The sequence below is a fragment of the Paramormyrops kingsleyae genome, chromosome 18 (genome assembly GCF_048594095.1).
Source record: "Paramormyrops kingsleyae isolate MSU_618 chromosome 18, PKINGS_0.4, whole genome shotgun sequence".
NCBI classification, from domain to species: Eukaryota; Metazoa; Chordata; class Actinopteri; order Osteoglossiformes; family Mormyridae; genus Paramormyrops; species Paramormyrops kingsleyae.
This window is the reverse complement of record NC_132814.1, coordinates 24,936,197-24,960,188: the sequence shown is the minus strand read 5'-3', so window position 1 is coordinate 24,960,188 and position 23,992 is coordinate 24,936,197. Positions and strand designations below refer to the sequence as shown.

General features: G+C 40.8%; 2 protein-coding genes and 1 non-coding gene across 7 annotated transcripts; 2 read left to right on the top strand and 1 right to left on the bottom strand.

Annotated features, from left to right (window-relative positions):
* Positions 1-691: 691 nt before the first annotated feature.
* Positions 692-6,486, bottom strand: dtx3 (deltex E3 ubiquitin ligase 3). Of its 3 annotated transcripts, XM_023834102.2 has the most exons (6): positions 5,353-6,486; positions 5,052-5,101; positions 4,650-4,733; positions 3,471-4,258; positions 2,874-3,091; positions 692-2,480 (listed from the first exon to the last, which is right to left on the bottom strand). In XM_023834102.2, exons 4-6 carry the CDS (start codon positions 4,242-4,244, stop codon positions 2,405-2,407), a joined length of 1,068 nt encoding a protein of 355 aa, XP_023689870.2. In that variant the 5' UTR covers positions 4,245-4,258; positions 4,650-4,733; positions 5,052-5,101; positions 5,353-6,486; the 3' UTR covers positions 692-2,404. The 3 variants fall into 3 exon arrangements, with proteins under 3 accessions (XP_023689870.2, XP_023689869.2, XP_072558485.1); XM_023834101.2 differs by lacking the exon at positions 4,650-4,733 and having other exon boundaries at positions 5,353-6,368; XM_072702384.1 differs by lacking the exons at positions 5,052-5,101; positions 5,353-6,486 and having other exon boundaries at positions 4,650-5,045.
* Positions 6,487-10,607: 4,121 nt separating this feature from the next.
* Positions 10,608-22,390, top strand: naca (nascent polypeptide associated complex subunit alpha). Of its 3 annotated transcripts, XM_023834097.2 has the most exons (10): positions 10,608-10,719; positions 11,783-11,854; positions 16,436-16,474; positions 16,986-18,860; positions 20,495-20,580; positions 20,849-20,926; positions 21,161-21,307; positions 21,629-21,757; positions 21,896-22,018; positions 22,105-22,390. In XM_023834097.2, the coding sequence occupies exons 2-10, from the start codon at positions 11,785-11,787 to the stop codon at positions 22,117-22,119; spliced, it is 2,562 nt and encodes an 853-aa protein (XP_023689865.2). In that variant the 5' UTR covers positions 10,608-10,719; positions 11,783-11,784; the 3' UTR covers positions 22,120-22,390. The 3 variants fall into 3 exon arrangements, with proteins under 3 accessions (XP_023689865.2, XP_023689866.1, XP_023689867.1); XM_023834098.2 differs by lacking the exon at positions 16,986-18,860 and having other exon boundaries at positions 10,619-10,719; positions 22,105-22,329; XM_023834099.2 differs by lacking the exons at positions 16,436-16,474; positions 16,986-18,860 and having other exon boundaries at positions 10,623-10,719; positions 22,105-22,329.
* On the top strand, positions 21,387-21,465 carry LOC111855353 (small nucleolar RNA SNORD59). The gene has a single exon (XR_002840877.2). It is a non-coding gene; the product is annotated as a small nucleolar RNA SNORD59 (small nucleolar RNA).
* Positions 22,391-23,992: the final 1,602 nt, after the last annotated feature.

The following is a 23,992-nucleotide window of genomic DNA, read 5'->3' as shown; positions in this document are numbered from 1 at the left end:
AGCGATAGAAACTGTTGTGTCAGCCACTTGAGTTATCCATGCTTTGCAAAATTTGCATCCCACAATGTGCCTCTTTTTACTGGATAACTTGCACTATGCTATATATGCAGTTGATGGCAGACATGATGAGGATGTGAATTTATGTGGGTGTGTTTGAAAAACACTGAAGCTAAAAACAAAACGGGGAGGGGGGCTACATACAGGTTGCAGACATTTGCTGAACTCAGAGGGACTTGGGATGATCTTTCCAGTCAAAACTGGGTAAAAATTCATCCAAGTGCATGACAAGACCAAATACATTTGTATAATTTGCCCCATTGTAAATGGGAACTATATCCTGTCCTTGATCTCCAAACATACCTTTCATGTTTCCTTTAGATTTAGGGTAAAACCCCAAACTAGCGATTCCCAACCTTCTGAATACCATGGACCAGGATAGCCTGTGCAAAAATTCCATGAACGAGTGGATCGATTGGCAGCCAAATTTAATAAGTTTAGCCATTTCTATTTTTTCCAGATGCCAACATCAGGGGTCTCAAAAAAGACATGGCTTGAAAATATTTAGTTTATTTCTAGAAACTAACCAGCCCCTCTCCCAAACCCCAGCATTTCATGGCTTAGCACAACCATGGACTGTAATACGATGGCATGGACATGAGACTTCAGTCAACATATAAACCACAACAGAACATTTACTATTGAACCATTTATTCAAGTATGAAAATGTAAAGCACAGAGTTATTAACAATTAAATTTCAGTCAAAATATAAATCAACAGAACTAGAAAAGCAAAATGATATTTTCAGAATCATGTGCAAATTTTCAAAATTTCTATTTTTAAAGTACTTTCTCTCCCCCTTTTAGTGCTGCATAGAAACATTCATGCTGAATACTGTGTGAACCTTGGCGCCGATATACATTGAAACAGGTCCCCAACTCAAAAAGCAAAAAATGTGGAAAACAGAAACATTAAATATATATACACATATATACACACATATATATATATATATATATATATACATATATATACATATATGTGTGTGTGTGTGTGTGTGTGTGTGTGTATGTATACATATAACGAACATTTTCTAGACTTTCTTTCCATTTACTTAAAAATTATAGACTAAAGAAATACAGTTTAAGCAGAATGGGAACTCTCCCACAGTCCTGAATTTTTTGGAGTGGGGAAAAAAAATCCTCACACAAAGCTTATTCACTTACTACAGAAAGGTAAGTTTTCACTTTCAAAATAATCCTACCAAATTTCAAACTACACAAAGATGAATGTACTTAAATGTTCAGTGCCCTGATAAAATATACTTCACGTTAAGACATAATACATGTAGAATAGTTATGCTGCTCAGTGACCCAGCAAAATCAAAGAGATTGGTTCGGCTTATTGGTGCTAACTTGTTCAGATGATTTTTGACAAAAGACACAATAACAAAGTAAAAAAAATAAAAAATGAATAAAGAAGGCCTGAATTATCCTCCAAGTATTTTACATGTCTAAAACATAAGTATGGACTACATTTCAATGTGGGAGAAAATTTTTGAAAGACAATGATTCAAGTGGTTCTTTACCAACAAATCTTCTTATGCACTATAAACATGGTTATTTATTATATCTGTATTAGACAAAACGTTACACGTATCAATTCAAAGAATTCAACCCACATCCACCCAGGAGAACAAATATCTTTACAATTCCAGGGCTTCCCTGACTTTTGTCTTACAAATGGAAACCAATTGTCACTGGAAGAGTTGACTTTCAGTAGCACTTAAGTAGACTTAAGAGACTGAGGCTTGATAGAAAGAGGTCCCAGTGATTTTTTTATTACTCCAAATGCTATCTATCTCTTTGCCACGAACAAACAGAGCTACAGCTGTAGCCCTGCTCCAGTGAGAGCTGTGCTGCTGCACTACTACGCCTACATGTGCACGTTAAGCATATTACTGGAAACCATTATGGAATAAAGGTAGTCCCACTCAAACACTTGTTTTCCCTTTGACTACTAACAAACAATTAACAACATCACCACAAATAAAAAATAAGAGGTTAATAAAAACAGACATGCATCATGTTACAAAATTTTAGTGCCTATATTTTGGACTATATTATCTTTTTCGATATATCTCAATGCTAAAAAGAGGAGAGGTAAGAAAGACATCCTTGCATGTCTTCACTGACCAGCAGGACTGGGATGGAGCAAATCCTGTTCTAAAAGAAAATAATTTAAAAAACTAGACCTGGGAGAAGAGCAGAGTGGTGCAGATCACACCTGCATTCCCACAAGGATAAGTGCTGTTGGTGGGTCAGGGTGAGGGCCGGTGGACCATCTGCCCTGTTAACAGCAGTAGCAGCAGGATGTGGGTTGGAGCATCCATTCCCATCCTGGGAATCAGTCAGCCGTGATACCTTTCTCTCGAAGCTCCTCTGTGACCCGAACTAGATATGTTGGATCTGGATAGCCGAAACTAAGGTGGTGGGGGGCGGGGAGCGGGGGCACACGATTAGTCACCACTAATATTAGATTAAAAATCAGTTGCCCAATCCCCCCCACCCCCGACTGCTCGACTACTGAGGGCAAACTTCATATATTATATATACATACACACACACACACACACACACACACACACACACATATATACATATACACACACACACACACGTCCCTGGAGCAATTAAGGTTAAGGCCCTTGCTCAAGGGCCCACCAGTGAAATCACTCTGCCAGTCATGGGATTTTAACTACTGACCTACTGATCATGGGCACAGAGTTCTAACCCACAGAGCCACACTCCACCCAATATAAACATGAGAAACAATGAGAAAACTGTAACATGGCGTCTTGGGGTATAACACATACCATCGTGGCCCTCCCCAAATGGAGGTTTTGTGGTGGATATCGTTCCAGGTGATGACATTCTGCATGCCTGTGGTCATGGAGGTACCAATGGTAAAGATGAGTCGCTGCTCAAAGGCCCGACGCAGCAGACCTAAAACTCTGTTTCCTTCTGGGCTGTCCGGGAGGTAGGCCACACGGTCTGTTCCTGGATACCTCACCCCTGGGTTTGGGTGCTCTTGCTGAAATTCACCCATGTGTTTTAAGACAAAAGGAAACAATTAAAAAAAAAAAACACATAAAAAAAAACAAAAAAAGTCGACAGGACCTCCACCCACACAATTTGGAACTTGTATCTTTGCAGCTACTAGAAGCCAGTACTATTTTTTGTAGTCAAGAGGTGAAATATCACAGGGATCTCATTTCTATAATCAGCAACAATAGGGCTGCCGTGATCACGACTCTTTATATTTACCTTCCATCTCCAAAGCCTGCCCATACAATTTACATAGGGCAGCTACATATGGCAGGATGTAGGGCAAGATTTAAGGCCAGTCCAGGATAAACTAAGAATGGTGACAAACTTCTCTCAAAAACATAAGTGCTTCTGCGAGTACTCACAGCCTGCAGGCCAGGCGGGAAGCTGTAGATGATACAGACACAGCCGTAGCCCTCGTGTCCCGGCAGCTCGAGGTCTGGGTCCCGCTCCACCATCATGCTGCCATTGGCAGGTTGGTTCCCGATTAACTGGCCATAGACCATGCGGCACACTGGACACGCTCGCTTCACCTGGAATGCCTGATCCAGGCAGGTCCGACAGAAGGAGTGTCCACACTTGTCCAGCGTCGTTCTTTCCACAATCTCGCCCATGCATATGGTGCAGGTAGTCCCACTGTCTGCACCCAGAGAGGTACCAAATTCGGCCTCCCTTCCAGCTGACGGATTGTGGTACATGGGCACAGAAATGGTGGTGTCCAGATCGATGGGTTTCTTATCTTTAAGATGCGGCTTCTGGATATGGCGAGCTTGAGGAGGCGGGGGAGCCAACAGACTTCCCTCACCGTCGGTCTGTGAGGATCTGACACAGGGAAGCAGAGAGCACCTCCTCTTGGCCGCTCCATTCTGCCTGCTCATCTCCTTGCGGGCACAGCGGCACAGGTCTATGAAAGCTCTGCGAGCAGCAGGATGGATGTCGCCCCCGGACGCACTGTTTTCCACTGCTCGAAGCCTGACTGCGCAGCAGTCCCCAGATTCTCCGTGCCGTACCACTTCCACGTACAGCCCGTGCCTGTTCTGAAAATCCAGCAGCCAGGACTGTCTAGCAGTGTCCAAATAGTCCCACACTACCTGTGACACCAGTACCACATCGCTGTCCTGTCCCACAAGCACACTCATTGTAGCTGATGAAACTGCATGATCACAGGCACAGAGAACAGGAAAGATTACACAACACTGGAAAATTCAACACCCATTAAAGTACAGTCCAAAATGTAACAACTATTTAGTGACTATTAGACACATAATTTTAATCTTATTTTTATAACTATGTAAAGCTGAATTGCGTTATATAACCATAATTTGGCTATATTAATAGCAATATATACATTTAGTTTTAAAAATCTTATTGACCTGTTGGGACAACAAACATGGCTTCAGTTACCTGAAACAGTGATCCCAGTCATTTTAAGATTACACGTTAACTCTATAGCTTGTCATTTGAAATAGCAGGATATGAAATGCACGTTCTGCCTATACACATGTACGTTTAACTGCGGCTGCGGAACTCTTTCGGCCCGTTACTTTTTTTTCCCTGATGCTCTGGCCTTTAGCTGTAGCCATCAGCTGCCCGAGGAGAACCACAAGGCTCGGCGTCAATTTTCCTGCCTTGCAAAACATAGGACAGACTAGCCAAATACAACGCTGTACGCATTTGTCATTGCAAATAAGAACTGCGTTATTTTAAAAACAATAAAAAGCAACTAATATGTTAAATCTAGACTTGCTTCGTTTTACAAATGTCTATCTGGTCCGGCACGTTCGACACCTCCAACAGGCTGCACCAAAGAATCAGCTACAAATTAACATTCAACTCTCTAAATGTGGATTTTTGTGCGTCATTAAAACTCGTTATAATTTGTCTGGCAACTCCATGTCTATTAACATTGGATTCGGACGGTCAGCTAACGAATATATAATTATTACCTCTTGATCCCATATATGTTCCTTTGAATCGTAGGTGGCTGAATCGTTGTCTGAGTGGAGGAAAACAGAAAATGAGGAGTACCAAGAATGACAGAGATGCATTAGAGCAGATTAGATTAGATAGTTAACTTAACAAAAAAAAAAAACAGGTAAAAAAAAAAAAAATACTGTTCAACGTGCACAGTTTTAATACAGATTACTATTAAACTGAAGTTTAAGTATTTAACAATTCAATAAGCGCCAATGACGCAAGTGTAAACCGTTACCGTCCAATTATACAGCATAAAAGAAAAATCCTCACCTTCTGCGAAACCGGAAGAGATCCGTCTCTTCAAGTAATAAAAATTAGCATTGACAGCGTTCTTTTTAGCTGGATTTAGGAAACGCATAGAGTATGCTTTTTCACTGCTCTATGAAAGTTGTCCTTTTGTGTATTTGCATCCTAACATTTAAAAAATACTTTATGGAAAGCAGTACTGAATCTGTGCATGACTGTTTGGATGTCCTGCCAATCCTCAGCTTCGTCCTCGAACCTATCCGAAAGCAATACGTGACGAACAATGACCAGTAGATTGTTTATAGTCTTCCATTGCTCAAAACTGCTACACTGCGCTACAGTTTTCACACCACACTCTGTTTATTGTTGATATCCAACCACAATTATATAAGGACGATATATTAGCAGGAAGTTCGTCACAAAGTGCTCGGATTGGTTATAGTCGCTATTATATTGAGGAAGTCAGGCTGAATGACACGTATCCACGATTCGTGGATGCAGGCAAATAATGCGTAATGATGACAGTCGATTACCGCTTGTTCAGTTTACTACATGGCTCATTATGTGGCAGTTGGGTTCCATTACTAGGGCTTATTTAATTTCCCGCATAGTAACTATGCTAATTATCACTTCTGCACTAGCCTGTAGCTTGCTAACTGCAAAGCTTCGTTTAGCCTTGTAGCAAAAAAGTCCCACCTGGCGGAAACAAAATCTCGTAAAACAGTTCCGTCAATATACCACCGTTTCGACTCATTGACGTCAGAGCGCACACTCCGCACACGTGTGGTCACCTGTCAAGATCGTTTCAGAAAATGTGACAGACGGTCGTACGGTGTAGAATTCTTATTAGTTTACCTCCTTGCGTCAGTGTGCAATTCGTGTATTAAAAAAGATTGTGCATTGTGTCTTGCCAGAGAAACGTTACTCTGTGGTCAGTTTAACTGATAGTATTATCAATGAGGAAGGACCTTTCTGCAACAGAAACAGCTGGACTGGATTAACCATATGGGGACAGGGGCACCAAGCAGAGCTTATATGAAGATAAAAAATGAAGAAATGGAGGAGTAAGGGAGAAAAAGTGAGAAAGATGCTATACTGGTTCAGCTGTCAACATTTGATAGAATGCCATTTTTGTGAAACATGACCGAAATTACACTTTGCCTGTTTTTGACAGAGGAAGCATGGACGTGACAGTTACAAGTTCAAGCCCCGTTTGGAACATTTTTAACTAAACCTTAAATTTTGTTTATATTTTACATATTTTTTAGTGTGATGCATAAATAATTTTAACAATGTCACTCAGAGCAACATTGATGTTCATTTATAATTGTGCCACTGAAAGTGGAAAGGTTAGAATAAATTAAATAACTGCACAACAAAATGAGACAGACATGTTCAATGAATTGTGGTTTTAGCAATGGACTATGGGGGACAATGCACATGACTTGATTATCAAATTATGTATTTTATACAGCTTTCTTAATAAATGCACCGTGTCCATTCACCACCAGTGACTGTAAGAGAGTATTGAAGATGAAGTGCACATGCGAGCATTCAAATATTAATCCCCCTCTACCTCCTATGGTGCGTGGGGGGTGGTAATAAAGTTTCTCACCCTTTAAAAGAAGTACCCTTTCTATGCCAAAGTCCCACCACTAAATGTGGGAGTATGGAACATAAGTATTTATACTAGCTGTTCTATGAAAATACTTATGTTAAAAGTTTGAGTTTCTATTGTATGAAAACAATTATGTTGACAGTTTACCATAAAACTAAAACTTAAATTTATAATGAAATCAAACATTCTATTATTGATGGCCATCAATTAAAGGTAAACTCAATATATAAAGACAGGGCTTGCAGCAGTTGCGGTGCAGCAGCGTGGGTGGTGTGAACATCTTCGCTGCAGCAGTTCAGCGCTGCAGTCGCCACGCATCCGGTGTGTCCTGGGCCATAGAAAACTCTAGTAAGGAAACTTAAAACAAGAATGAAAACGTGATTAAAAGTGAATGTTTGGATGAGTAAGGAGTAAGGTAGTGTAAAACTAGTGCAACAAACACAAAAGAGCACTCTCTCCCTCTTCCCTGGTTCAGGCCTGGCTGAGAGTTTGAAAAGACTGCCAAAGGTGAGACAGATTTCAGTTGATGAGCGGGAAGGAGCCAAGTTAAAGAGATTTAAGACACACACCCAAAAAGACTGGTTTTTGGATTGTCACATTACATCAATTGGAGCAAATGTGCTTTTGAAAGGAAGATTTTTCTTTCACTTTGTTCATTTGGTATTAGTAAAAAAATAAATAAAATTAGTTGCGTCTGTAGTGTGATTTTGTCACCAAGTGAATTGTTATGTCCACCTGATTTTCTGTCGATCCACCCACGTTATGATTTCTGGCTCTGCTATTGGTATGACAAGCACTAAATTCCATCAGCATAACATTAATCCTTGGATGAAATAAAACATTTGAAGTGGCTTGCAAAAGTATTCAACCCCCTTGAAAGTCAAGATTGTCTAGTATTCAACCCCCTCGATTGTCTAGATCCGGGGTCACCAACCTTTTTGAAACTGAGAGCTACTTCACGGGTACTGAGCCATACGAAGGGCTACCAGTTTGAAACACCCTCCTAAACTTATCTAAACTTCATGTATATTAAACATGTTTTAAATGCTTTATTTAGATGTTGTCATTTTCAAATCCATATAAATGCAAATGTGATTAAAGAATAACAACAGGATAAAATTAAATTTAGACCCATGGTCTAGAATATAAAACAGATATACACTATATTCTCATACAACATTTATGTTGAGAACTCTTTTTCTACAGTATCTTAACAAATGCCAAAATAGATCAGTTGTATACTAACATTAAAAATATATAAATAAAAACCTGCTATTTGCATAAGTATTCAAACCCCTGTGCTTTGGAAGCACTCAGTTTACACAAAAGGTAAATTAATCATAAACAACACGAACGTGACAGTCATTTGACCATAATTAAACTAAATTAGGTACCACCTGTAAGTCTCAGTGTAAGGTTTCTCTCTGGATATAAAAAGCACCCTTTGGAAGGGCCATTGTCCTTGTTGGACAATCACTGCACAAATTAAGGCAAAAGAACATTCTGTTGATGTGAGAAACAGTCATTGAAGTACACAAGGCAAGAAATGGTTACAAAAAATATTGAAGAATTTGAATGTTCCATTAAGCACTGTAGGATCCACCATCAGAAAGATGAAGGTGAATTGCACATCACAGCACCAAAAACCATTACTAGAACAGGCTGTCCCTCAAAAGCATAAGAGTAAGATGGTGAGAGAGGCTACTAAAAATCCAACCATCATTCTCAGAAGTCTGCAGAGTTCTTTAGCTGAAACTGGAGTGAAGGTGCATGGGTCCACAATTTCAAGAGCTCCCCATAAAACAGACCTCTATGGGAGTGTAGAAAGAAGCTGTTCCTTAAGAAGATCCACATAAAAGCATGTATGGCATTTGCTACAACGCATGAGAAAGACCCAGTTAAGATGTGGGAGAAGGTTTTATGGTCTGATGAGACCAAAATAGAACTTTCTGGGCAAACTTCAAAGAGGTATATGTGGCATAAAGCTAACACTAACCATGCCGCAGTAAACACATCTATGGTGAAATACGGTGGTGGCAACATCTTGCTATGGGGATGCTTTTCCTGTGCTGGGAGCAGGGAGTCTTCTCAGACTTGATGGGACTCTTTCAACATGACAATGACCCTAAGCATAAAGTCAAAGTGACACTGGAATGCCTCAAAAACAGAATGGTGAATGTTCTGGAACGACCGAGTCAAAGCCCTGATCTTAAGCCCATTGAGAATCTGTGGCACTATTTAAACTGCTGTCCAGAGGTGCCGTCCCATCAGCTTAGATGATCTCTATAAATTGTCAAGAAGAATGACGAAGAATCACTCTTGCTCGATATGCAAAACTGGCATATACTTACCCCCAAAAGAATTAAGGTAGGGGTCGAATACGTATGCAAAGTCTTGTTTTTTTCCCTTCAGTTAAATATCTACATAACATGGTTCATTTTGACTTTGCAAATATTGTGTATTATTACTGCATAAGACTTCACAATAAAAACACTGAATGGACAAATAAGTGTACATGTCTTTTTTCATGGAGAAAATTACATTGACTTTGAAGGGATTTGAATACTTTTGCAAGCCACTGTATACAAATTAATGGTTTTAACAGCTTTATTAGAATAATTGGAAAGTGAAATACAGTCCATGTAGTTGTTTAAGTCAAATTAAAATGCAGAAAAAAAGGGTTTTACACCATTTAATTTACATGTATATATACACTGTAAATTCACTATAAATCCTTGAGTCATGGACAGAGCCTGGCAATTTTGCTTGGAGATTGAATATCGTTTGTGTTGACTGTGGCCAGACGTGGGGCCTAATACATCATGACATATTATGAAATTAAATGTAAAGATTGTCTGTTCACAAAATATCCTGCATTTACTACTTTATTACAATGATGTTATAGTGAGTTCTATATAGGTATTCAGCGGTATTGGTGATCAAACAATTAATCGAAACCCTATCAGCATTTCAGTAATAAACAACAAACCTAAAATTTGGTGGAACTTCTCAGAAGTAATATGCAGTAACTGAGCATTCTTTGCGGATAGCCCGACATGCCGTTACTTTGATGTTTTCGGCATCTCCAATATTATTTAAGAAGCTTCCAGTAGAAATACGTAAACAATGCATAAACTTGAAAGATGTGAGTGCAAATCACATCATCAACAGTGGGTGATGTTCGAACTGAGACCAAAATTTCTGTCAGGTAAACCCACGCTGCAGTAGGTATAATTACGAAGTTCGTCTTCCATAATCTCCTGTTAACAACTTCATAGTTGGATCGATGCAGTCGGATGATTTACAGTATTTAAGTTGCTAACGCATTAGTTGCCACGGTGATTTGGTGACGCTAAGTCTAATCTCGGTTTCGGGAACAGAAGCTAAACTGTAAACAGGGAAACCTCATCGAGACTCTTCATCGGTTTAGTTCACCTGTCTTCATCCCAAGGTAAAACGGTGCGTGAAGGGTAATCGTCACTTACCCAGTCCATCGTAACTGACTGGAAATTAGCATAATATAAAGTCAAATTACATTTTAGCGTCTGTTTCGGCCTCAGCGTTATTTATTTTTCTCCTGACTTGAAAGCAATAAACCGCGTTGAAAGCGTCATCTGGCCATAAACCAACCAGATTCGGGGGAAAGCTCGTTTAGTGTCACGTGGACCCATGACCCGGAAGAAGAAGCTATTTTCCGCTAGGTAGCGATATCTATTCCTGTGGGCTTCAGCGAACCCCTTTTTCAGCCATCTTGGATCTGAAACTTTGTCACAGTAAGTGTTGCTGTTGCTAATCCGCAATCATCTAACATATACTAGCTTGATTAAGTGTTTTATGTGTATTTAATAAAACTACGTGTTACTGGGAGGCAATTTTGTGTCTTATTTTTGTGATTTGTGCAATTTCTTTAAAACTACGCTTCATAATTGAGTTCTGGTTCAAAATGGGGATGGTGCTCTCAGTACTGTTTAGATAATGTTAAAATCAGCACATGTCGATATAATTTGGGTAGACCGTATGGTGTGCTTCCAACATTATAGAGGCTCGTGGTTAATACGTTTTTAGACACATTAAACTATTGTTTTACAAAAAATCGTCAGTGTTCTTCAGGTGTTGCAACCGTAGCCGAGTTGTAACACGATCGCGGCCAGCCAGCTTTGTGGTAATGGCAGGTATCTTAAGTAACTCTCACGATAAAGTATAGCCGTAAAATAAAACAATTTCGACGTGCCAAAACAATTGTCGGTAGTTGTTTGTTTGCTATGAAGTTATAAAGTTTAATGTTCAGTACACTCTGTCTCCGTAGCCCTTTTATGAAGTTAATAGTCACATGTTCCACATGTCTGTAAGGGTAGGGACACGAACTAAAGCAGGCGTGTGCGTCTGTGGCCATGTTGGTCTCTTTGTATTTGGTTTTAAACGGAAAATGCTAGCAATCATTCAAATAACCATTGTAATATAGGAGTATTACCCTCAGCGACATTCGTAACTATCTTGGAAGGTAGCCGTTTCAGTTTATGGTATAATGTTAGAGACTTGGGCCTATGATGTTTTGATGCAGCCCACAATATGATAGCAGACTGCTTTAATGGTAATATTATCGTAGGTTATCTAACTTTGTTTTGATCGTTCATTCTGCTTCCCGCGTGTATGAATATTATATTTGTAAGTTGCGTTGCTTAGTATATTTTTAGTACAATTTTTCCCAGAGTGCCTTGGTATAACTCTTATTGCAGTGAACATAAAATCCAGTTGTTGGGAGGTGCTTCGGCTCATATTTCTAGTGAAACAGATTTGCAGTATGAATGTAATCTTTGTTTCTGCTGTCATTTTCAGAAATGCCCAGTGAAGCTACAGAAACTGTTCCGACCCCTGAGCAGGAGATGCAGCAGCCCCAGGCGGAGACTGGTTAGTATGGCTGTGCATGCGTCCACAAATGCATGGTTATGCTCCAGCTGGAATGGGAGTTCTGAGAGTTGTTACTGCGGTGTAATTTATCATTGCTCACCCTAGTTGCTTGTGTGTTGAAAAATACCCTTTTACCTGAAATGTTCACTTATGTGTGTGTTGTAATGCAAGACAAAACTACATGTGGCTAAATAGTTTAAGCTGGGCCATAACTGATGTGACTGGATCTGATCAATTTTCTGTTTCCCTCAACACAAAATTAATGTGCTTGGTTTGTTTCTCTACAATAAAAGAACTAATTCTGACACATTTTTTATTTTCGGCTATCTGGCCCCTTCAGCTGTTCCCTCATACATGCCCATGCTAAAATATTGTGGTAATTACAGGGTAATCTCGCATTGAGCCTAATGTTCGTCTGTGTTAGGTTGGGTGCCTCTGCATGGATCTTGTTTTAAAACATTTTTGCTTGTTTCTTGTGGATTGCATTGAGGGAAAAGCCTTGATCAGTACTATCAAAGCTGATGGTTGTTTTTATGATATTCAGTAGTTAACTCTGTTCTGTGAAACGGCACTAATTTATAGTGAACAAGGACATTTTTCATCGTTTAACAGGTGTTTTGAAGGACATTTAATAGCATTACCTTTCTGCAGTTCAAAGTTTAATCCCACTTGGTTCTTTAAAGGGGGCATTCAAGGTCATTTTTCCCACCTGACCATTACAAATTGTCCACATGTTTATCTGAAATACCTATTGCTTCCTGGGTTGTACATCTAAGTCAATTTAATTTCAACCTTTTTAACAAGTTTTTTCATACTGATATCTGTTGAATTGGAGTTCCATATTTTTTATTCAGTAGTTTGAGTTCAAGGTTCAATTTCCTTTGTGGTGGCTTCTGACAGGTTTACTTAAACCAAAAGAGATCACTGCTTGGTGTGTCTGGGGACTGGGCACCCCTTGCTACAAGTTTTTTTTGTACTCTTCCGCAACATGCAATTGGAAGCCTGAGAACAGAAACGTGTCGTCTGTCAGACTTTACTGTTTTGCCTTGATATAAAACGATTTGTTCAGTACATCGTGTTTGAAGCCGTTAGATTAGTGTAATATGAGCCTGGGGTCGCCTCTTCCCCCCCCCCCCCCCCCCCCCCCAAAAAGCTTTGGCAAGATGCAATCCAATGCTGTCTGCAGTTTTCGAAGTCCACCTAAAATGAGGCACACTTGGAATCAAACAGCATTGTGCTTCATGTGTAGTTACAGCATTTAGAGTTGCACAATATAGTCTTGTAAGCCTTTGGCACACATTAGACATATTGTGCTTGAACGTTGGATTGAGACCCGAGGCTGTCAGGAGTTTACCAGTACTCCCTCATCATAGCATATCTCCGTGTTGTTGCACACGGCCTCGTGTATTTTATATTCCAGCGCTGTCACTCCTCTTGTGGTCATAGCATGTTTTCAATGTCTGAAGAAGTGGCAAAACAAATCCCACTGTAGGCTTTGGGTCAAGGCATATTTCTAGGGCAGCATGGTAAGGAGCAGTGATTCTTAACCTTTACCCAATCCTACGACCTCTTATGTCCAAGGAAATGTTTGCCCACTAAATCTAAAACCTATTTGGCAATGGGCTCTAAAATCAGAAACCTAACGACCCCAAAGCATTAAAATGAAATGAACCAAGTGCTTCCTCACCTTCCCCACCCATCAGGTTCCCTGTGGGAGACTAACTGAATGGTTCGATTTTAACTGTCAATCCTGGGATTCTGTGTAATGTCACGGCTGAACTTCACTCTGTTTACAACCAGGAAAGAATACTATTGGTTTCTTTTAATCTTTAATAAAGCCTCAATTTTAACACTACATAAGCTCGAGTAATGCCTGACATAGCTTCAGTTCCCCGTTTTTAATATACTTAATGGCAGAATGGATTTAACTTAATTCTGTTTCTTGATGGAGTTGCTGGTACTGAAATGGTGGTCACCACTCGTACAACGGCATATTGCTAAAATGGAATCGGTCCTTCCATTTGATGTATGCAGCGGCCTAGTGTTCAGTTTGCTCAGCTCCTCCCCTTAACACCGCAGATGGTGGTTTCCTTGTGGAAGCCATTGCTTGATGAGACGACAACTAGTCGATCAGTTGCTTCTACCTGGGTTGCCCATCTGGGCAGTAGTGCTTCAGGAAAAGGTCAGGGCTACCAACTGCAGCAATAGACCGATGAAGAAATAACAATATTTGGTGTAAATATTGTTCTAGAGATTTATTCATTCACTTGTGACAATGATTTGTTTATTCTGTCAGCGATTTTATTTATTGGTTTATTGTATTTTTAGATCACATTTCGTCCTCCGAACTGTGAATGAGCAGCCATTACATAGGGTTTACATTAGAGGTCGACCGATATGGGTTTTTCAATAGCCGATGACGATATTTAGGAGTCAGGGTCAGCCGATGGCCGATATATGCTGCCGATATTTTTTGGCCGAAAATTGGACGTTTTCCCCTCTATTTGCATGATAAAATATCGCATTAATAATAACAAACGATACACAAAATTTCTCAACTTAGCATTTATTGAATACTGACTTGTGTAAATTTAAATATAAACTTAAATAACAAAAACACAATACAACTTATAAACAACTTAAACTTATAAACAATAAAGATAGCAGCATCAGAATCTCTCTAGCAGCAAACTCATTCTTCAGCTCCCAAGCTCACCAGTCTGCTGTAGATATTGCACATGGCTTTTCCTGGTGTTGGCTTTGTGAAATGCTGCCATACAGGATTAGATTTTTGTTCAGCCATCAGACAGCAATTACTAAAATAGAAGAATAAATGCAAGGTTAGAATTTTTATTATAGTACCTTCATCTTCAATTCATTCTACAATTCCAGTATTCCATGCACATTAAAACAATTACACTCTAATACATTTTGAAGAAAAAAAAACACGAAGTGCATCATGGTATGATGAGTAGTGTACACTAACATGTTGTTTCTGTTGTTAGCAGACAGATAGCTTAAAGCCAAATTCACAATCAGAATCTAGTGATCCCGGAAAATAAAATAAAATAACTGTCGTCCTTGCATACAAGGCTGTGCAATACAACATAAGCCCCTAGTGATTGTGACGTTGTCTACGTATAAGCCCGTATATTAAGGATAGACATGTTTAATGAGGAAACTAACTGCGCAAAGTCATGCACTTTTTATCTAGACGTCTGACAAATTGTTTGAATCTCCGGTCTCAAATGAAAAAAAGTTGCACAGAAGGACCATTGTCAGCATCAGCTCAAGTAAATGGTAACCACGCTTTCGAACAAACACTTTTCTCCGCCATGCATTGTTCTTAGCAGCTCTGTGTCTCCGAGGACGGCGCTGTCTGTGATCAGGGCAGAGTAACGCAACTCTCACATACGCTGCATTATTTCAGAGCTGCCTGCTCCGCCCCACACACTCACAGAGTGAAACTCTCCGACACAAGAAAAAAAACATAGCTGATAACATCGGGCTGATATGGTAATAATTAAAATGTTAACAATTAAAATGATTTTTAACGATTAAAAAACGTCTGTGAGCCCACCAATAAGCGCACAAAACGAACTCTATTAGAATCAATGATCCTTTAAGCTACAGTTGGTTGAAGGCTCATTATCATTACCCCAGTTCCCAATAGCGTAATTCGCGTTCTCTTTTAAAGCAACATTTCATAGCAAACTACTTAAATAAACAGGTCATTGAAAGATCAGAATTTAAGGCTTACCGTTTTATCCCAGGACTCTTCCAAAACTTCTGGCTGTGGTCCTGCACAAGGCAGCATGGGTCACGTGTTCCACAGCAACAATAACACTGGGCTGCCCGCAGACGTGCCTGTCTGAAAATCGGCGTAGTGCACTCGGATATCGGCCGATGCCGATACATTAAAAAATGCTAAATATCGGCCCGATATATCGGCCGTCCGATATATCGGTCGACCTCTAGTTTACATTATTTAGCAAATGCCTTTATCCAGGGACAGACTGGCCCTGGACAGATTTAGGATTAAGGGCCCAAAGGTGAAATCACTCTGCCCACCCTGGGATTGGAACTGACTACTGATCACAGGCCCAGTACTAACTGTTCTGCATGCTAGAAAATTGTCATGCTGCATAGTACTTTTGCACCAGCTGGGATGTCTTGGTTGTATGTAATGGAGAAATGGGCCTTTTACGTTAATCTGATGCTTTTCCCAAGGCAAACAAACTTTTTATCCTTGTGGTACCCATTTGCTGTTCTGGTTCTGCTGCTAGGGAGTAGGCATTGCTGTGTATCTGCATTGTTCCGTTGGGCTGTTCTGTAATTTTTACTGTTACGGAAAATGTCGTTCCACAGACCTCTTGTGTCTGCTTAGCTGCTGTTTGTGCGAAGTGCATGTGCTTGTCTCCTGAAATGGTTACTAATTTGTTTAGGTGTGTGTGGCATGTCAACAGCTTACATTTTTGAATATTTTTGTCTCACTTATCTTTTAATTTTGACATGCCTGAGTGATCCTTGTCGTGCTTTATTAAATTCTCCATTATAATGTTTTGAATTCTCCAAATTTAGTGCTGGCTGCTCCTGCTGCGGCCACTGGAGAGAAGTCAGGTAGAGAAGAGATTTTAATGCTGACTTTTTGCCCTGCTGTTCTTCATTTCTGTGTCTCTGTTCCTTGTTGAAGCTTAGCTGTCCACTCTACTTAGCTAAGAAGGCACATTCTTCCGTGTGGTCATTAAACCTTCCAAAGGAAAATTACTGTGATTTTTCCCAGGGGAACAAAATTTTGAGATATCCAGATCTAACTGACCAATCGGGTGTGAAATGAACCTTTGACACTTCATTCTGGTATTTGGTTAGCTTGTTTTTGTTTCTGTGCCCTTTTAGATATCTGGCTTAAACCCTCCAAGGATACATTTATTGTATAGTTACTTACAAATAGCAGTTCCCATAAAATTGCACCAATTTGTATCAGGTTTTTTTTATCCTGTAAAGCATGTTTATTGGCAGTTTTAGGATTCTCAGTGTATACGTCTTATAGTACTCTAGATGTTTCCTTGTGCTCTATTTGTGATGTTATAGCACTCTTATCAAAAGTACAATTGAATCCCTTTTTCTCCAGCTACTACTGCTGATTCCAAGAAACTTTCCTCTGCTAGTGCTGTGGCCACACCTAAAGCTAAAGAAGCTAAAAGTGGCTCCAAGCAGTCTTCACACTCCTCCTCTGTCTCCAAGCCCATGCCTGTCACCAGCAAGCCCTCATCTTCATTTGCTTCCGACTCCTCTCCCTCCTCTCCCAAGCTGTCATCCTCCGACGCTCCTGAAGTGTCCCCCCCTGCTCTCTCTACCGCCATGCCCTCTCCTTTAGTGCCTCCAACTGGTTCTCCTGCTTCTGGTACAGGAACCGCCTCCATCCCTCAGCCCAAGGTTATCAAGACGAGTGGGAAGGGAAAGGCTAAAGGTGGCACGGTGCTGGGGGCTAAGGCGGAGAAGCCCATTGGAAAGGCTCAGTTGACTGGTCCAGCTAATGTCATACTTCCTACTTCTCAGGCTCCTGCAGCCATGCCTGAGGAGGTGCAAGCCAGTCTCCCAGCTTCTGTAAAGCCAGCCAAAATTGACATCCCTACACCAGCTTCTGTAAAGCCTGCCAAAATTGACATCCCTACACCAGCTTCTGTAAAGCCTGCCAAAATTGACATCCCTACACCAGCTTCTGTAAAGCCTGCCAAAATTGACATCCCTACACCAGCTTCTGTAAAGCCTGCCAAAATTGACATCCCTACACCAGCTTCTGTAAAGCTAGCCAAAATTGACATCCCTACACCAGCCTCTGTAAAGCCAGCCAAAATTGACATCCCTACACCAGCTTCTGTAAAGCCAGCCAAAATTGACATCCCTACACCAGCTTCTGTAAAGCCTGCCAAAATTGACATCCCTACACCAGCTTCTGTAAAGCCTGCCAAAATTGACATCCCTACACCAGCTTCTGTAAAGCCTGCCAAAATTGACATCCCTACACCAGCTTCTGTAAAGCCTGCCAAAATTGACATCCCTACACCAGCTTCTGTAAAGCCTGCCAAAATTGACATCCCTACACCAGCTTCTGTAAAGCCTGCCAAAATTGACATCCCTACACCAGCTTCTGGTCCAGCAGTAGATAAAATTTCCTCTCCCATTTCTGGCTCTGCACCAGCTCCCATCAGTAACCTCCCAGTAGCTTGTCAGTCACTGGAGAATTCTCCATCTGTTGCTCAGTCTCTCTCTACTTCTGTGTCTAAATCTGACCCCCTGCTCTCCTCTAAGAGTGCTGCTGACCCTGTAGCTGTAGAGGTGACCCCTCAGGCTCCTACTCAGGCTCCTACTCAGGCTCCTACTCAGGCTCCTACTCAGGCTCCCACTCTGGCTCCCACTCTGGCTCCCACTCTGGCTCCCACTCTGGCTCCCACTCTGGCTCCCACTCTGGCTCCCACTCTGGCTCCCACTCTGGCTCCCACTCTGGCTCCTGTTGACACCAAAGCCCTTGGTGTTCCTAAAGCTACCAGTGAAACCCAAAGAGTAGAGCCAGAATTGTCACCTCGGGCTGACACTGCAAATTCAAAGGAGTGTCAAGCTGTTCCAGGCGACCTTCCTTCCTCCAGGAAGCCACCTGAGGCTACCCCAGTTATGGCCATGCCCCTTCCTGCTTCTGATGCTGTTCCAGTTCCCCCTGCTACTGATAAGTCTCCGAAACCCTCTCTGTCTTCATCTGATGCAGAGAAAACTCAATCTGCCAGTGTTTTGCCTCCCCCCTCTGCTTCTGCAAACCTCCCAGTACCCAGTGCTAAATCATATGTTCAACCTCGTGTGCTTCTGGCCCCAGAGGAGGATGATGATCTGCCCCCTCTCATTCCACCTGAGGAGAAAATCACTTTACCCACTCCCCCTGTAGTACCCATATCCTTCCATAAACCCCCTCCAGCTACTACCAAACTGGAGCCTGTGATCAAGAACGAGAAGGGTATCTGACTTTTTTTTATTTTTTGCCTGCTAATTTGGAGTGATTTCCAGGGTGCTCATATAGTGTGGAAGGCAAAGGCCAGATAATTCAAGTTAATTTTACTGGATTTGGTCAGCTTGTGACACTAAAAATCCAATGCAGTGTGACTTTGGTCCATTGTGCTGGAACCCCTTACTCATAAAAGCATTGATTGAAAAGCTGTTATGCTTTTCTTTGACTGCTAATGAAATGGAAAGAGAGCACACTTTCATTCTTGGTCAGGTATATTTTGTGAACGTTATTCAGGGCTCCAGACTGCCACCAGAATAGTTGCATCTGTGTGAGTGCATGTTAATCATTAGGGTGGTTTGCTCCGGCACGGATACTGCAGTAACGAATTGTGATTGAAAGAAGTGTTGTTTTTTTTTCTTTTTTCTAGCACCAGTGCTACCACTGGAAAAGTTAGTCTGGAGCCCTGATATCTGATGTGTTTATTTCACAGTATCTGAAATTATTCCTGCGATCTGGTTTTAGGTTTCCAAGGTTGCTGTTCCTCTTTGCCTTCTGCTTTTCACTGTGTGTGATCGCTCTTAACTTTGCACTTGGCACAGAAGGGGTTCTATTCTGCATGGGTGAAATTCTGAAATTGAGGACTTGCATTAACAATGTGTGTGTGTGTTAAAATTATTTCTTCAAGTATAAATTGCATGTTAGTGGTGTAACGGTTCTGAAACAGAGACCGAAACTACAATACAAACGTTCATGATCTCATTTCGCGGTTCTATAAGACAGAACCACAATACCCCCCACAACCCCAACCCTCTGTTCAATCTGAGCTCTGTTAAATGAGTTTTGTAACAGTAATTTTTCATTTCAAATAACACTAAAACACGTGTAAGTCTTAGACTTTATTCTATATAAAGACAGGGCACGCTGTTTATTTTAATTATACACATTTCACCTAGGCTTACTTTAGATACATACAGTTGGACAATAGACTCTCTTGGCCCAATCATGATCATGTGGCCTGTGATAAAAGCCAGGCTAGTTTCAATAGCTCAACATTGATAATAACCCCAAGACTGCAGTGCCCCAGCACTTCTAAGTTAACGTTGAGGGAACATCTGTATAGTATTTTTCTTTACTCTTATTTTATATGATGTTAAATTAACCTTACCATGTTCTTTAGTGGTCCAAATTGTTGGTGATTAATAACACTGAAATGTTCCCCCATTTTTTTTATTGCCCCCCCCCCCCCCCTGCATTCTTCCTGCATCTATAGATTCTTTTTTGGCAACACAACGCTCCAGAATCTTACTGTGAAGGTTTCTTTTTTTTCTTTTTTTGATGAGCTGACTAGGAACTCGGCACACTGAAGCTGGACATTTTTTTTGTGGCAGATATCTGGCCATTTTACAACTAATGTGCCTATTTTGTAGAGAACTTTGTATTGTGGCTAGTGTTGCATATGTTGGCTTTACTCACCTGTGTGTTCAGATCGGCTGGTTATTAGACTACCCTTGATATTCTTTGCCTGCATAAAGGTATTGCCTTTCTCCTTGCTGAAGGATGTATTGGCATGTTCTCTATCTCTACAAATACTAAACATTTGCCAGTGTGTTTGCTGATTTCCACCCCCCCCTCTCTCCCTGCAGGGTCTGGCACGGAGTCCGACAGCGATGAGTCAGTACCGGACCTTGAGGAGGCAGACTCTGCACAAGTGCAATCCCAACAGGCACAGGTATGAATCGGCAACGCAAAAGTTATTCTTTACTTTGAGTTTTGTGTAAAGTACTCTGAAATGCATTGTTTTGACCCATGTACAGTGTATCTGCTATAGTCATCATGGCAGATAAGGTAGTATGATGTCTTGAGTAATTCTTGTGATCACCATACTACCTTTTTCATACACCAGTGACACTGTGGTTACTGATCACGTGTTTCTTAGTCTGGGTTGCTTCATTTTATAAAATGTAGTGAACTCCTTGTCTTTCCATGTGGCCCATTAGCTTGCAGCAGCTGCAGAAATTGATGAGGAACCAGTCAGCAAAGCCAAACAGAGCAGAAGTGAAAAGAAAGCACGGAAGGTAAGGTGCTTAAACGCGTCTGATTTCAGTTAGTCGGGGGTATTTTAGGTGTTAGTTGATGAGACTTCAGTTTTCCTTCTGTGAACGATTAACCATGATTAAGCGTGACTTCTATGTATGATAAAGCCAAACTTTTTGCAGTAGTTGCACCTGTATCTGTTAAATGTAATTAATTGCAGAGCCTTTCGTGCCAGGAGTTTGCTGTGGGTGGTCACTTGATATGGCACTTTTCAGGCTATGTCCAAGCTGGGTCTCCGCCAGGTGACAGGAGTCACCAGGGTCACAATCCGAAAGTCAAAGAACATCTTGTTTGTCATCACCAAGCCGGATGTCTACAAGAGTCCAGCGTCTGACACATACATAGTTTTTGGTGAGGCCAAGGTAGGTCTGACAGCAATATTCAGCATACTAGTATTGTCTATTAGGTGGCTTGTCAGCTTGTTTTAGACTAAACTTCCGTCCTCCTATGATGATCAAAATATTTTGACTTTCGTTCTTCTGAACTCTTCTGAATGAAGCCAATCTTTATCCTGAGGAGGAACATTCATTTATTCCCAATTGTCTCAGAAGGTTTTTGTACATGTGTGCATTGAACAGTGGATTCAATCAATGAATTATGTTTAGTTGATTATGTTTTGAAACACTTTTAGAATGGAGAATTTGTATTATCCGGTTATGAGGACACTTATTTTCCCTTTGCAGATTGAGGATCTTTCACAACAAGCTCAGCTGGCAGCAGCAGAGAAGTTCAAGGTCCAGGGAGAAGCTGTTTCAAATATCCAGGAGAACACACAGACGCCTACTGTGCAGGAGGAAAGTGAAGAGGAGGAGGTGAGGTTCCTAGTGACTATTTCTTTGAGGTTTAATCTTTTGCAGTTTGTTCTGTATTTAAAATGGTGCCAAAATCTATTCTGAAACATTAAACAGTGCAACAGAAACTGGCTGATAACATTTATTGTGATTTGGAAGGTTGATGAGACCGGGGTTGAGGTGAAGGACATTGAACTTGTGATGTCACAAGCCAACGTCTCACGGGCAAAGGCAGTGCGTGCCCTCAAGAACAACAACAACGACATCGTCAATGCCATCATGGTAAGACTTTTGAATCGTCTTCCCCAATGGACTGTAACACATTCGAGGTCTGGCTTGTATGTTAATGTGCATTTTTGTGTTTTCAGGAGCTGACGATGTAGAAGACAAGCAGGCCATGGAAACGAGGAGGTCAAACTGTTCATTTGATATGTTTGTACAGTTTATACCAGCGGATGAAATAAAGCTGTGGATTGCAAAGACGGAAAATTCTTTTGGATTTTTTCCTCTTAATGCAGTAAGGATTGTGCCGTGTTGGAACTGGAAATGCCCCAGTTGGTATTTATTGGTAATAAAGTGACTGTTTTGCCCCCTTTTTGTGTACTTCATTCAAAAGTCACACATTAAAAGTGAATCTTCAGATCATTTACAGAATGTCTTAAGACTATTGTTTGGTCAATTCTGTTGGTTGAGTGCATGTTTGAATAGTTATTGGCACCGCTTATTAAAAATTTATATATAAAAGGGACCACACATGCATTGAGTGATATTTTGTGCTTAAACATTTCGGTAAACTTCATGCTTTTATTGACAGACATAACAAATTTTCCTTTGCTAACAAATTTTCATAAGGCAGATTCCAAAAATATTGACACCGCAAATGTCAGTGTTTGGTTGAGCCTTTCTTGGCAACAATGACAGCACACGGCCTCTTTCTGTACTGTTTAACAAAGCTGGAGAACACTTCTGGAGGGATCTTTGACCACTCTTCCATGCAGAACATTTCCAAATCGTGGAGATTCTTGGATTTTCTCTTGTGAACTGCTCTCCAAGTGACACCACAAATTTTCAAACTGAAGAATCTGAGAAGACAATCACTAAATCTTGATTCTGAGTTTCTTCAATTCTTTGTTGATTTTGATGTGTGCTATGGATCATTCTCTTGCTGGAAGACCCAACTACAGTCCGGTTTCAGCCCGTCACGCAGAGAGAACCAGATTTTCAGCTAAAATGTTCTGGAATTTAATGGAATTCATTGTGCCACTGACCTTAAGATTCCCTGGACCACTGGCAGCAAAACAGCATCAAAGAGCCGCCACCATATTTCACCGTCTGTATGACGTGTCCTGCTCTGTGTGCAGTTCCCTTTTTCACCAAACTTGGTGATGTCTGGTCAAAAAGCTCATGTCTCATCTGACTACAACACACGATTGCAGTTGCATCTCCTTTGTTGCTTGGCGAAGTTCACTGGGAAACAATCAGGTAGACTTAACTTCCAGAAGTGCCAAATCCCATCCCCCCAAGTGTGTGCTTATTGTGCTCAGGGAATTGGAGCATCAATAACCCAGGTCCTTCATGGCTATAAGAACATGATGGTGTTGCAGGAAAGGTGAGGGGATTGGATGGGAATGTAAGGCAGAAAAAACAAAATGCTTCACACTTTTTCTTTAGCTGTTTCTTGTGTAGAGTGAAAGCATGTAAGTCACTCACTTCCAATGTGGTATCAAAATGTGGTACTGAAAACCAAAGTTAATACTGAAAATAAAAACTAAACTAAAATGTTCATAAAGTAAAAAAGGAACTGAAAATGTACATTGTACATTCTTACAAGAAACTGAAACTGAACTAAAACTGGAAAACTAAATGAAAATAAAAACTAATGCAAATCTGAAAACTATAATAACCATGCCTCCAGACTGGTGGAATGAGCTGACGAACCATCAGACTCCCTCTTTACCTTCATGAAACACTGTAGAAACCATCTATTTTGTGAATACCTCTACTAACCTGATTGTTCTTTGAATGTTCTTGTATTGTGCTTTGTGTTGTGTATTTTGACCCTTGAATAGTTTTATTAGATATGATGTCAAAATTGCATCTGGCTCTGCAAGCAGTCCTCAAACTTGGGGGGAAAAAGTTTGGGGGTTGGTGATGGGATTGGCACTCTAGCCACCGTAAAAACTTCACACACTCTGATAAAGCAGACAGGAGTCTTCTGCTCTCTACGTGAGTAGCTCTGCTGCAGCTGCCCACAGG

What these genes read in the sequence shown, in the direction of transcription:
- dtx3 (XM_023834101.2), bottom strand. An exon ending in TCCCGCCTGGCCTGCAGGCT is followed by an intron (nt 3,092 to 3,470) that starts GTGAGTACTCGC and finishes GGTGAATTTCAG; the next exon opens with CAAGAGCACCCAAACCCAGG. An exon ending in ATTTGGGGAGGGCCACGATG is followed by an intron (nt 2,481 to 2,873) that starts GTATGTGTTATA and finishes CCACCACCTTAG; the next exon opens with TTTCGGCTATCCAGATCCAA.
- naca (XM_023834097.2), top strand. Translation starts at nt 11,785, where the DNA reads ATGCCCAGTGAAGCTACAGAAACTGTTCCGACCCCTGAGCAGGAGATG. An exon ending in GGCCACTGGAGAGAAGTCAG is followed by an intron (nt 16,475 to 16,985) that starts GTAGAGAAGAGA and finishes CTTTTTCTCCAG; the next exon opens with CTACTACTGCTGATTCCAAG. An exon ending in TAGTTTTTGGTGAGGCCAAG is followed by an intron (nt 21,308 to 21,628) that starts GTAGGTCTGACA and finishes TTCCCTTTGCAG; the next exon opens with ATTGAGGATCTTTCACAACA.